Source organism: Macrobrachium rosenbergii, chromosome 10, assembly GCF_040412425.1.
Source record: "Macrobrachium rosenbergii isolate ZJJX-2024 chromosome 10, ASM4041242v1, whole genome shotgun sequence".
NCBI lineage: Eukaryota > Metazoa > Arthropoda > Malacostraca > Decapoda > Palaemonidae > Macrobrachium > Macrobrachium rosenbergii.
In genome coordinates, this window is record NC_089750.1 from 30,263,586 (window position 1) to 30,276,976 (window position 13,391).

Here is a 13,391-nt window from a genome sequence, read left to right on the forward strand (position 1 = left end):
AATAGACATAAAAAAAAAAAAAAAAAAAAAAAAAAAAAAAAAAAAAAAACTCTTTACAGATGATGTCAACAACAATCAGGTAATCCTGAATACCTCCATCAAAGCCTTATCAAAAATTTTCCAAATCTATCAATATGTTACATATATTTAATTGATATAAAGATATTCCATGTAACTTTATGGCTGCCATGCTTTACCTGGGTTGAGATTTGAAAATGAATCTTTTATGATATACCTCGTGCTATATTAATGTACATATATACTGACTACAAGAAATGATTACTACCATGACAAATTTTTTATTAATTTGTATTTTTCATAACTAACAAACCTGTGGTCTTAACATAAGGATAAATGCTTTTAGCGCCAGCTGGAAACCAGTAAAAAACATCTAAAATTGTAGAACAAGGAATTGGAGGCAACAGAGTTCGGCCCATGGGATGAGAGAGGAGACAACAGTCGACCTTCTCTCACCCATGATGCCATGACGCATTCAGTTTCTTCCTTACCGCCTTGCTGGTAGGACGAGCTGCTGTGTATTTGCGCTAGTTTTGCTTTTGATAATGCAAATCCAAAACTCATCTAAGTCACCCAATCCTAAACCTCGAGGAAATGTCCTGGGGTTGGTATCTATCCTTGATCTAATTTTCTTGCCTTGTTTGAGACTGATCCTCATTCGACTTGCAGCAGGTGTAGAGCTAATGCATGTAACGTTACTAACCCTTGTTCTGAGCATCATTCTTGGCCTCCTGCACAGTGGAAGATCTTTGCCAAGAAGAGACAGCACAGGAGGAAATTGGAGACGCCATCTTGGGAAGGGTTTTCTCCTCCTTTAAAGGCAACTTCACAGGCTCCCTCTTGTTCTGCTTCTTCCTTGCCCAAACTACCTCCCTTTGCTTCTTCTTCCATGAAGATTCAACACCTTCCCATTCTTCTATGGCTTTGCCCTTGGAAGTTTCAGGAGAGGGGTTGGGAGATATCTCTTGCTGCCTCCGCACTCACAGCCGTGTTTCTGATGTTGAGGTAACACGTCCAGCCGTCTCTCCACCTTTGGTAGGCCGTTCCAGACAGGTTTCCTCCAAGAGAAATCTTTAGTGTTTTCGTCTTCAACTGATTGTCCTGCTCAGGTTCGTAGGAAAGATGATAAGGCTTCTATCAAAATGTCCTGTGCTGACAAGTCTTCTACAGATCAGCTCCTACCTGGTTCCCACAGCTCTCCCTCACAAGTGGAGAGTTCCACACGTACACATATGTGCACCCAAAGGCGGTCTTTGTCTCCGCATTCCCGTTTGCCTTTGAGAGACATGGTATCTCATTCTAGCTCACACGTCCGTGCTGATAGACCCCCTCTAACCAGAAGTACACAGACATTTGTCTGTCCATCATTCTCGTTCATGTTCTCCCAGGAGGGTTGGTGATTGTCATTCCAGTTCTTGCAACTGTGTTCCTAGACATGTTCGTGAAGAGAGGCACGTACATGCAGTTATTCTGGATAGGTAGGGTTTACAGCCTTGCCCCTTGTCATCTTATTGTCTTTCTCACTCGTGATCTCCATTCCAGTTCGGTCAGCCGCGGGTGTGACATTATCCCTGCATGGCCAAGTAGTGATACACGCCTGTCGCACAAAAATCAGAAGCCTACCTCTTGTTCTTGTGAACGGGATGATTCCCAAAATAAGCTACCCTCTTCATCAGTGGGCAATCAAGTCCCCAAGAAGGTGTTGGGGCCTGAAAGAGCCTATGCCCCAGTTATAAATATGTTATTTTCATAATAAAATTAAGTTTCATACATACTTACCAGGTTATTACATAACTATAGTTTAGACTGTGCAGTAACTTAAATTCTGAAATTCGCAGGAGCATTTCTATTGTTTTAGTGTAGGTGACTAGCCCCACCCACTTAGTAACATTTTCATATAAGTAACTTACCAGCTAATTACATAGCTTAATCCTAAACTGACAGGAGGTGGGATACATGGACATATTCTACTCAAAAACATAAAGTAATGGTAATGAATTTGAAACAGAAAAGTAGCCAGCTTTGGTAAAATGCTTGTTGTAACCTTACCTGGTAAGAGAGCTACTGCAGGATGATACTGACTCTGGTTAGTGCTCATCTTGACCTGTAGTGGCGTGGTGGTACACCTGTGAAGCGCCTCTACATTAAGTGGGAGATTTGCAGTGAAGGAGTTTTCCGATGGCTACCAAAGCATCAATAAAAGCCCTTGCCCTGGGCACAGTACCACAAAAACAAAAAGCCAGATAATGCTGCCACCTACACAAATAAGATCCACACCCATCTGCCACCTACACAAATAAGATCCACACCCATCTACTAAAAAAAAACTGGTGGGTACTCTAGGTACATGGTACCCCCAACTCCCCAAGACTTGAAACCCTTAAATCAAGGTGAAGAGATATAGGATAGAAGGAATACCTCCTATGCTTCATTCCCCAACACCATGCCAGCCACTGACAACAAACCCAGGGTATTGCATCTCTCGAACAGTTTCCACTTCACGCAAATAATGTGTCACAAAAATTGATTTGCACTGCCAATACATGGATTGTGGAGTTGCAGAGATAGACAAGTTACATCTAAAGGCCAACGACAGATCTAAGTTCGTGAGCTTTAACTTTAAGAGTAGGTAAAAATTCCTCCTGAATCCTTGAGTGCGCCTTGGAGATAACATCTCTTAAAAAGAATGACAGCGCATTCTTGGAAAGTAGTCGGGAAGGATTTTTTACAGTCTTTTAAAGTAGTCAGGAAGGATTTTTTACAGAAGAATACCCATTAAATTCTTGATGGTGACCAAACATGGCCCATCCTTGGAAGGAGTTTCGTTTTTAGCCAGAAAACCAAGAGTAAACGAGCATACCGCATCACCATTAGAGAACCAACTCTTTTATCTATGGCCTAAAGCATGGCGACTCCTTTGGCTGTAGCCAAAACAACAGGGAAGAGGGTTTTCCTCATTAAATCTCTAAATGAAATAGAGCAAAGGGGCTCAAAAGGAGGACCCGAAAGCCACTTAAGGACTACATCCAGATTCCAGGTGATTGAGTCAATCTTTCTGTGCTTGGAGGTGCCAAATGATATAAAAAGATCGGTCATATCCTGATTACATGACAGATCCAGACCTCTGTGTCTAAAAACTGAATCCAGCATGGCCCTGTATCCTCTAATGGAAGAGGACAAACTTCTAGAAGACCTTAAAAAGTGTAGAAAATCCGCAATCTGCGTCACAGGGGTTTGAGAAGAAGAGACATTATGTCTTCTACACCAGCTGCGGAAAACTGACAACTTGGCCAGGTAGACCTTGCAAGAAGACATGCCTAGACCTTGCAATAGCCTCTGCAGCTAGTCTTGAAAAACCCTTCGCTCTGATGAGTCTCACAACAGTCTGAAGCCTGTCAGAGCAAGAGCGGATAGTCCTTGGTGGAATCAATTGAAGAAAGGCTGTTTGAGAAGACTTGGGCTCTGTAGAAGCATTCTTGGAAAGTCTACTAGCAGCCTGAGGAGGTCCAGGAACCACTCCTCCAGCGGCCAGAATGGGGCAAAACTTGTTTAAAACTTTCCTTACCATGCTGAATGGTGGGAAGGCATATAGGTCCAGGTTTGACCAATCCCAGAGCGTGGCACCCATCGCCCATGCCAGAGGGTCTGGGACTGGAGAGCAAAACATCAGGAGGCGATGATTCCTCGACATTGCAAAAAGGTCTATAGACGGCTTTCCCCATTTCCACAGGTTGGTGCATAACTGTAGATCTAGAGTCCACTCCGTGGCTAGGACCAGCTTGCAGCGACTTAGCTCGTCCGCTAGAACATTTAACTTGCCTTGAATGAATCACGTGACAATCTTGGTCCGATTCCTGTCTGCCCAAAGAAAGAGGTCCTTTGCTGCTTTGCAGAGGGAGGAGTGAGTACCCCCGTTTCTTGAAGTAAGACAGAGCAGTGGTACTGTGTGAGTGGACAGCTACTGTCTTACTGAAGGTCACTGTTGCAAATGCTTGGTGGCCTAAATGTATTGCCTTCAATTCTCTCATGTTGATGTGAAGCTTCCTCTCTTTTGTGGCCCAAGTCCCGGAAACTTCCGTGTCTTCTAGAAGGGCTCACCAACCCAGATCTGATGCGTCTGAGTATAAGGCTAGGCTGGGGCTCAAAGGAAGGAGTGACTTCCCCTCTAAAAACCTTCCTGCTAATAGCCACCACCGCAGGTCCTTCTTGATTTCTGGAGTTATGGGAAAAATGAATGAAACTGGAGGAGTTTCCCTGTCTCAAGTGGCCTTCAGGAAGATTTGCAGTACCCTCATGTGGAGTCTTCCTAACCTGACGAACTTCTTGATGGATGCGAGTGTTCCTAAGAGACTCATCCACTTGTTGGCTGAACACGACAGGAGAGAGGGAAAACTGCGAACCGTCTAAAGGTAGGATTCAACTCTTTTGGGGACGGAAAAGCCAGTAAACTCAAGAGTCAATTGTTATCCCTAAAATAATGAATTACAAGAGTGGGAGTCAGTTGGGAATTTTGCAGGTTGACGAGCAATCTGAATTCCTGGGCAAGGAGAAGGGTCTTCCGTAGGTCCACCGTGCACTTCTCCTTTGTAAGAAAGCAAAGAATCCAATCGTCTAGATACAGGGAGATGTTGATACCGATGAGGTGGAGCCACTTTGCGAAAGGAGCGAGAACACAAGTAAAAACTTGAGGAGCTATATGGAGGCCACAGCAGAGAGCCCAGAACTGAAAAACCCTGCCCTGGAATACGAACCTCAGGTACTTCCTGGAGTCCAGATGTACAGGGACATGGAAGTATGTGTCCTGCATATCGATGGTGACCATCTAATTGCCCTGGTGAATGGATGACAGGACTGACTGGTTTATTTCCATTTCAAATTTTGTTTTCTGAACAAAGAAATTCAAGGAACTGACGTCGAGGACAGGTCTCCAATGCCCGACGACTTGGGGACCACAAACAGATGGTTGTAGAAACCTTCTGTGCTGACATCCTCGACCAACTCTACAGCTCTCTTCTTGAGAAGGGACAAGACTTCTTCCGACAGGCCTGAATACCTCTCTGAGCCTACTGAGCAGGCTGTCAAGGCAATGAGTGTCAAAACTAAGGGAGGATTCACCCTGAAAGGGATGGAGTATCCCTCTCTCAAAACCTTCAATATCCATTGCTCTATGCCTCTGACTTCCCATTTCTCCCAAAAGTGAAGTCTTGCTCTCACATGTACACGGAGAACTCGGTCTTCACTTCCGAGAGGAAGGCTTGGTAGAGGTATTCTTAACTGGTCTGAACAAGCACAAGTTCGATTGAGGTCTGGACTGAAATCTCAATCTACCATCACAAAAGGATTGCTGTTGGAGAAGGGAGACCGACTTGGTGCCAAACGAGGCCAGCTCCTTAGGTCGTTAGGCTGACTGAACCAGGTCTTGGGTGGACTTTTTCTGTAAGTCTGATGGTATCTCTTGCACTGTGGCCCAAGGAAAGAGATGATGGCAATCCAACGGCGAGAAAAGGGGAGTTAATTTCTGGGTAGCAGTGACCCCCTTGGTGGTGAATGAGCATCAAAGTTTCCTCTTCTTCAGAACCCCAAGAGAATACAAAGCAGCCAGTTCAAGGGAACCAACCCTGATGGTTTTGTTGGCACAACAAAACCATCAGGGTTGGCACAAGAGGACACCAAGCCAGTCTGAAGAAAAGTCTGCAGCCAGGTCCCAACAGTCCTCGATCTTCTTCAGTGGAGTAAGGGAGGTACCTCCTACATGAAAGTCGAAAGGTAGGAGAACAGAAGACCACCTTGCCTTGCTCCCTCTTCTTCGAGAGCCACACTCCAATCGCACTTGAGGCTTTCCTTGAAGAGGAGGAGAGAACCATCTTGGGAAGCCTGGAACCCGCTTCAGGCCGGTTCCTCATCATGAAAGTAGATGCCGGAGAGGCTGGGGCAGCTGAAGTGAAGAAATTTGGAAAGCTGACCAAAAGATATTTGAGGAGGGCTGCATAAGCTGTGGGAGAAGGTTCCTGGTCAAGAACTTCATCATCCAACGAAATCAGGGTGGAGACGAACTCTGAAGCCTTTGTTACTGCAGGCGCCTTCTGTAAAAGGCTGATACTGGATGGGTGGTAGTGAAAGATCCTGCGCTGTGGATGTGGAAGAACCTGAAGCAGACCGCTGAGGTGGCGCCAGGCACCACGTGGCACTGGGTGCTTGGCAGCTGGCACTGAACAAACTGGAGATGGCACCAGGTGCCTGGAGACTGGTGCTGAGTGCTAGGGAGCTGCTGGGTATTTGGGAGAAGGAGATGGGCACCTAGTGGCTAGACAGGTGCTTTGGTGCCAAATACTGGCGCTCTGGCGAGAAGCGTTCCGGACTGTCCCAGTGGCTACATGAAGGCTGGGGACTATGCTTACAGGAAAGCAGAGGAGAGGGATCCGCAACAGCTATGCTCCTCTTTAAAGGTCAAGACTCATCAGGAAAGTGCCACCGGCACCTATTGTTGAGACTGGAATCCAAAGCACTAGAGGATAAATGATGCACATCTTTTACCTGGACGGCTTTCCCTTGCACTTCCAGTATGCCTCCTTCCAGTTTTGGGTAGACTGACAGGGACCTTCGTCTAGGAGCGTTGGCGGGACAAGTAGACACCTCCTCCACTAACACTCCTCTGTCACTTTTTTTTAATTACTTTGGCTATCAGGACTCCTCAAGGACACCCCTAATTAAGCCACACAGTTCACAATTAAACCAAATTTCTGGTAAAATCTGGCTTTGAGACTGGCAACGGGGTTGGGGTCAGAAACATGGGAGCCAAGTAAAGTAGTAGGTGGTACAATCGGTGGGTTGATGATGGGAAAAAGGCAGTCACAGGAGAAGATATAACAGGCAATTTGGCTACACCTAATTTTGGTGTAGACTCTACACTAGCTGAAGACCTAGCTTTGGCTCTAGCAGCAGCCTTTCTTTTCTTGTCTCTCTCTAGCTTGTCTAAATGAGTCTTTAATGCCTTCCACTTACTCTCATCCCTGTTCCTACATCCAATACAAGTCAATTCAATCGTACATACTTGTCCCCTACAACTGACATAGATGGTATGCGAATCGTAAGAGGCCTTCGTCAGTCTTGTCTTGCAGCCTTTACTGCAAAAATGAATGCTAGATGCACTCTCAAACATAGTCAGTGAAATGTTTTAATCAGCAAAATACAGGTCTTAAAAAACCATAAACTAACTGTAGACAGGACGAAGGTTACCAAAAGCAAGAATACTTCACCAATAAGGACAATACAACCACACAGCAATAGAAATTCCAAAATAATGCTGCTCATAGTTCAGTCGTTAACCGGCTGAAACAAATTGAGCTCTTCAGCTGTGTTGTACCTATTCTTCCCCTAAAGTGGGCGTGGCTAGTTACCTACACTAAAATAATAGAAGCACTACTGTGAATTTCAAAATTTAAGCTGCTGGTTGAGTTGAAACTATAGCTATGTAATACCTGGTAAGTTATTTATATGAAAAAGGATGTTTCACATTCTTCTGATCCAACCAATTGATTAGAAAGATTCCCATGGCCAGGAGGTTGAAGAAGTTGAAAACCAGGAGTTTACTACTACACACGCTGACATTGAGCTCATTCGTGAGTACAACAATCTTTCTCAGGAAGCTGTGGCACCTTCTACAGATTTCCCTACAGGCATAGAAGCTTTGCTTGGGCCTAAGAAAGATATAAAAACTTCTACAGAGTTACCATGCTCGAATCACGCTGATTCTGTCCAAGGTCAAGTGAATTCTCTCGTCTCTGGCTTGATAACTCACCTCAAAATGGCAGGTCACTCAAACTTCTACCCCCGCCACTTCCTTGGTATAAATGGATTTGTACTACCCTTAATGTGGCTTTCGAACTGATTACTGCTTCCTCTCATTGTGCTGGTGTTCAAGAAATATTTTCACCTTAATCATACTTCAGCAGACTTGTATGGGGCGGGGGTGGTAAGTAATCCCATTTTCTTATATTGTCCTTGTACGAGAACAATGCATGCCCTTCAAGTACACATCAACAATGTTCCACTCAGCATACTGCATCTGCAATGCAAACTGTCTACTATCAATAGCACTCTGAATAAGAGATGTTGACTGTCTCCAAGTCTAGACCCCTGGGTCTTTTATACTGACAAAGCTGTTATGTATGTCTCCCTCTCCAAACAATCTGATCTCATTTTCACCAACTCCTTCCATTTCCACATTTGCTCCCTCTCCTCTCTTATTTCCTCTTATGATTCTATCCACTCCTTCCCCTTTGCTGGAGATTTTGCAGATCCACTGACACAAACTTCCAGTGTCATCCTTCCTTCGCTACACTCCCCAAGACAGAGGTTGCCAGAGGAATTGACACTTTCATTCATATCCACACTTTCATTCACATCCTGGTAGGTAAAGCATAAACTTCCCACAAGCAGTGGGTTTTTCTCCTTGCTTAAAGCATGAACTTGGCACAAGAAGTGGGTCTTTTCTCCCTGCCGAGTTCTTTTCAGTTAGAATAAAAGGAGCCATTTCAAACATATGATAAATGGCTTTGAAGAAAAATATTTCCTATTGTAAAAACATTGTTTTTATATTTTCATACAGGTCTTTGAAAAATTTATTCTTAAATGCAAGCTAAAAACTGGTCAGGTACAGTGAAAGAAGTTGAATGGCTAAGCAGAGACCAAAGAAAACATATTAAGTGAAAACATAGGGATTCAGCTTGGACTGTATAAACACAGCAAAGAACTTTTGCCAACAAGCATGCAATACTGTGTGTGGTAACCTTCAAAGACTGGATGTATAGGTTACTAGAGAAATGACATTTTTATAATAAAATAAAGTTTTATATATACTTACCAAGTAATTACTTAGCTACAGATTTCACTAGTGCAGCAAACCCTAAATTCAAAATATCGCGCCACTGCTCTCATTGCACCGTAGGTGACAAGCCCTGCCCCACCACACAGGTTGGTTGGTAACAACACTTGTCGGAGGTGTCATTATGATTTGCCAATATGCCCAAAAGACGGGAGGAGGGAGGGCTCCGATTCAGTAATTACTTGGTGGGTATATATAAAACTTTATTTTATTATAAAATTGTCATTTTTATATAAGTAACTTACCAAGTAATTACTTTGCTGACTCCCACATTGACAAGGGAGGTGGGATGATTGGGCATATTCTATTCCAAACCATTAAGCATGATAATGACTTAAAAATACGAAGGACGGCCAGCATTTAGAGCATCAATGAAGGTTATTTTTTACAGTACGGACGCACATATGACTTTGGTATCATACGGACGCAGATATAACTTTGGTATCATAATAAAGTTATTTTTATGTTCATGCAATTAAATCTACATAGAATAAAGTCTGAATGATAAGGAAGTCTTGTGACCTGAGCAGTATGTGGGCATAGGTCTAAATATAGCATGGACTATACAAGTGACATAAAAAATCCATTATTATTGAAAGCTTCATCATTTGTTTGTGTTTGATATGAGTCAACTGATACAAGCTCGTGTTTCTTGTACTTGTATAGGTATATTATCAATAAAAATTTGACTGTTTATGAGGTTTGAGGGTTCTTGTACAGTATATATATAAACATTCAAATATTTTATTGGAGAAATGGTTTAAACTACACATGCTCATGTATGTGCCACATCGTCACCTGTGGGTGGAAAGATGAAGTGAAACAGACTATAGTGGCAGACGATAAACAGCACTTTCGTCATTTGCCAAGCATTTCCATTGTGATCATTAGTGGTAAGTAAACCAATGCCGTCAGTTTCAAGGGAAGTTCATGTAGTACGACATTTGGGCAATTTTCAAATTTATTATATTAACACTCAGTTACCACTCATGATATATTGGTAGTGAATCTATGGTTTGCATCATGGTATTTCAAATATCTGAATACCTGCACCTGATAGGGTTAAGACCTTTACAAAATTCTACCTTAACCTACATACAGTCAGATCTCCATTGGCTTCCCATATGCAGAGAGGAGAATAAGAAAACATTAAAAGCAAATTATTATACAAGAAAAATCTACTTTCGACTAATTATCCTTACCTTGTTAGCCAGATCTTTTTCCTCCTGAGAACGTAATGCTATACGACGATTTAAAAAACTGTCAAGAACCGAAGCCTTAGCAACCTTGGGATAAACAAATCTAAATTTTGAATTTAGGGCTTGGGAGACATTTACCAATCCATCCACAAAAAGGTCTTCTAACTTCACAGTTCCCACCTCAACTTTTTGTTGACCACCTGCAGGATAAAATAAAGTAAAAAAAAAAATAAAGCACATACAGTATAGTTCATAAGTGATTGTAAAATGTTGTTATTACAAACCCATAATTGTAAATGGCTTTAACTATTCAAAATGCATTCTGGTAAGTGAAGCAGTTTCAGGGAATGATCCCAACACATAAAATAAGCCAACTCACACTACTAAAAACTTTCATTCTTGTGTTCCTGCAGTGAAAATGGACATGATGCTGTTCTCTCAAGAACTACTCAAGGGTTTCTAAAGTTTGTCATGTGATACTAACAAATATCCATTTTCAGTGCATTTTCATTCTATCTGTATCTTTTGTGTTATGACTCCAATATTTTGTGAGTTTTATATTGTATTACTACTTTGCCTGCAGCTGCCTCACTGCATTGTAATTGTGTGTAGCCTAATGTTCTGTTTCCTGTTTTGTTCCAGTTTTCTAACTTTTTCTATTCAAGTTCAGCTTTGGAATAGTTTTCAGAGTTAAAATGTGTCCAATAGCCATTTTTTATTCAATTTTACTTTTCTTGTTAACATAATTTATATTTAGGGTTTGCTTGTCAAATGTACTAGACTCTTGATATAACCTGTACCAAGCTCTTATTGGAGTTCCTTGTTTGCAAAGTAATGTTTGCTCAGTGATGTTTACTTCATGTCTGTCTGTTACAGTAAAATTACCTTTTGGTTTTTCAAATCTACAGTATATTAGCTTACTGGAAAACTTTATAAACCAGACATCACCTGCCAGGATTCCTCCCATATGCCGCCACCTCCTGCCATCAGGACTTAAGACCTTGTAGTAGGCCTTTACTAGTGTCCTTGCTTAATTCCTACTATGATGTCAACAATTTTCCTCCATTGACCTCCCTTCTTTAAGGGGTCACTGCAGTTCCTGCCTTGACCTCCATAACCCATCTGCAGAGTTCTTTGGCTCCTCTAGTTTTGGCCACTTGTACAGTAGTTCCTATGCCTTATCTTCCTAGGCCCTATCTGATCTTTGACAGATTCCACTACCTAATGCATTTCCCTTGTCTCCAGTAAGGCTTGTTTTCCAATTATTGGCACTGGCCTCTGATTGAGCCAATCATCGTCCTCCTGGTTTTGCTCACCCTTTGACTATTTCCTTGCTAGCTGATAGCTGTGATGGCATCTGGTACTTGCCTACCTCCCTAAGCAATTTGTCATCTTCTCACTCTAAGGATTCAGCTCCACTTACTGCTGCCAAGTATTTTTCTCACTCTGCCTATTCGCCTATCCTGAGCCCCTTAGATACTTGGATGCCGCAAGAATGCCAAGCTTCATTTCTCTCAAGACTTGATGTTGCTGGTCAACAGTTGGGATGAAGAGATTGATAAAAACGTATATGCACAACAGGATATTGTCATTAACCCTTTAACGCTGAAGCCCTATTTACAAAAACGTCTCCCGTATGCCGGCAGCGTTCGGTGAGTTAGCGCCGAAGCGGGAAAAAAGTTTTTTTCAAAAAATCACAGCACGCTTAGTTTTTAAGATTAAGAGTTCATTTTTGGCTCATTTTTTTGTCATTGCCTGAAGTTTAGTATGCAACCATCAGAATTAAAAAAATATCATTATCATATATAAATATTGGAATATATGACAGCGGAAAAAAAACTCGTATATAATTGTATACAAATCGCTGTAAGCAAAAAGTTAAAGCTAATAAGTTAATTTTTTTAGTTGTATTGTACACTAAATTGCAATGATTTTGGTATATAACAAATTTTAAAACGATCAAAGCAACACAGAGAAAATATTATCAAAAATGATGCATGAATTAAGTAACGCACGGGCGTAAATTTTTTTTTTTTTTTTTTTCAAAAATTCACCATAAATCGAAATATTGTGCTAGAGACTTCCCGTTTGTTGAAAAATGAAGCTAATTGATTGAATATTACTAGACTGTAAGTGTTTTAGCTTACAATTGCAGTTTTCGACCATTTGGTCGAGTTAAAGTTGACCGAAAGTCGAATTTTTCTATTTATTGTGATTTATATGGAAATATTTCAAAACTGATAAAAGCTACAACCATGGGTTATTTTTTGTTGTATTGTACATGACATTGCGCACATTTTCATATATAAAACTTTATGTAACGACTAATTTAAAGCAGTGAAAATATTACGACAACGAGACGAAAGAATTTCTGAGATGTTGGCTGAGTTACCAGCGCAAGAGCGTAAGGAAAATGTTTTTAAAAATTCACCATAAATCGAAATATTGTGCTAGAGACTTCCAATTTATTGCAAAATGAAGTTAAACGATTGAATATTACTTGAATGTAAGAGTTTTAGCTTACAATTGTGTTTTTTAGCTTACAATTGCATTTTTTGACCATTTCGGTTGAGTTAAAGTTGACTGAAGGTTGAAATTTTGGCAGTTATCGTGATTTATGTGAAAATATTTCAAAACTGATAAAAGCTACAACAATGAGCTATTTTCTGTTGTATTCTACATGAAATTGTGCACATTTTCATATATAAAAGTTTATGTAATGACTAATGTAAAACAATGCAAACATTACGACAACATGACAAAAGAATTTCTGAGATGTTCGGCCGAGTTACCGTGGCAAGAGGCGTAAGGAAAAAAAATCTTTTTTAGAAATTCACCATAAATCGAAATATTGTGCTAGAGACTTCCAGTTTGTTGCAAAATGAAGGTACATGATTGAATATGACTAGAATGTAAGAGTTTTAGCTTATAATTGACCGAAGCTTGAAATTTTGGCAGTTATCGTGATTTATATGAAAATATTCCAAAACTGATAAAAGCTACAACCATGAGTTATTTTCTGTTGTATTCTACATGAAATTGCGCACATTTCCATATATAAAATTTTATGTAACGACTAATATAAAACAGTGCAAACATTACGACAACGTGACGAAAGAATTTCTGGCGCGGACGCAAGTAAAAAGTTTTTTCAAAAATTCACCATAAATTGAAATATTGTGCTAGAGACTTCCAATTGGTTGCAAAATCAAGGTAAATGATTGAATATTACTACATCGTAAGAGTTTTAGCTTAAAATTGCGTTTTTTGACCATTTCGGTCGAGTCAAA

At 41.1% G+C, this 13,391-nt stretch overlaps 1 protein-coding gene across 3 annotated transcripts in view; it reads right to left on the reverse strand.

Moving 5' to 3' along the window:
* Positions 1-13,391, reverse strand: part of E(bx) (nucleosome-remodeling factor subunit NURF301 E(bx)) — a 268,910-nt gene that overhangs the window by 123,984 nt on the left and 131,535 nt on the right. For all 3 annotated transcript variants that reach the window (XR_010854269.1, XM_067110114.1, XM_067110113.1), the window contains exon 11: positions 10,105-10,301. Coding sequence is in view for 2 of the 3 variants with exons in the window: in XM_067110114.1 (XP_066966215.1) it covers positions 10,105-10,301 (197 nt within the window). In the remaining variant the exon portion in view is untranslated. The remainder of the gene's footprint in view (positions 1-10,104; positions 10,302-13,391) is intronic.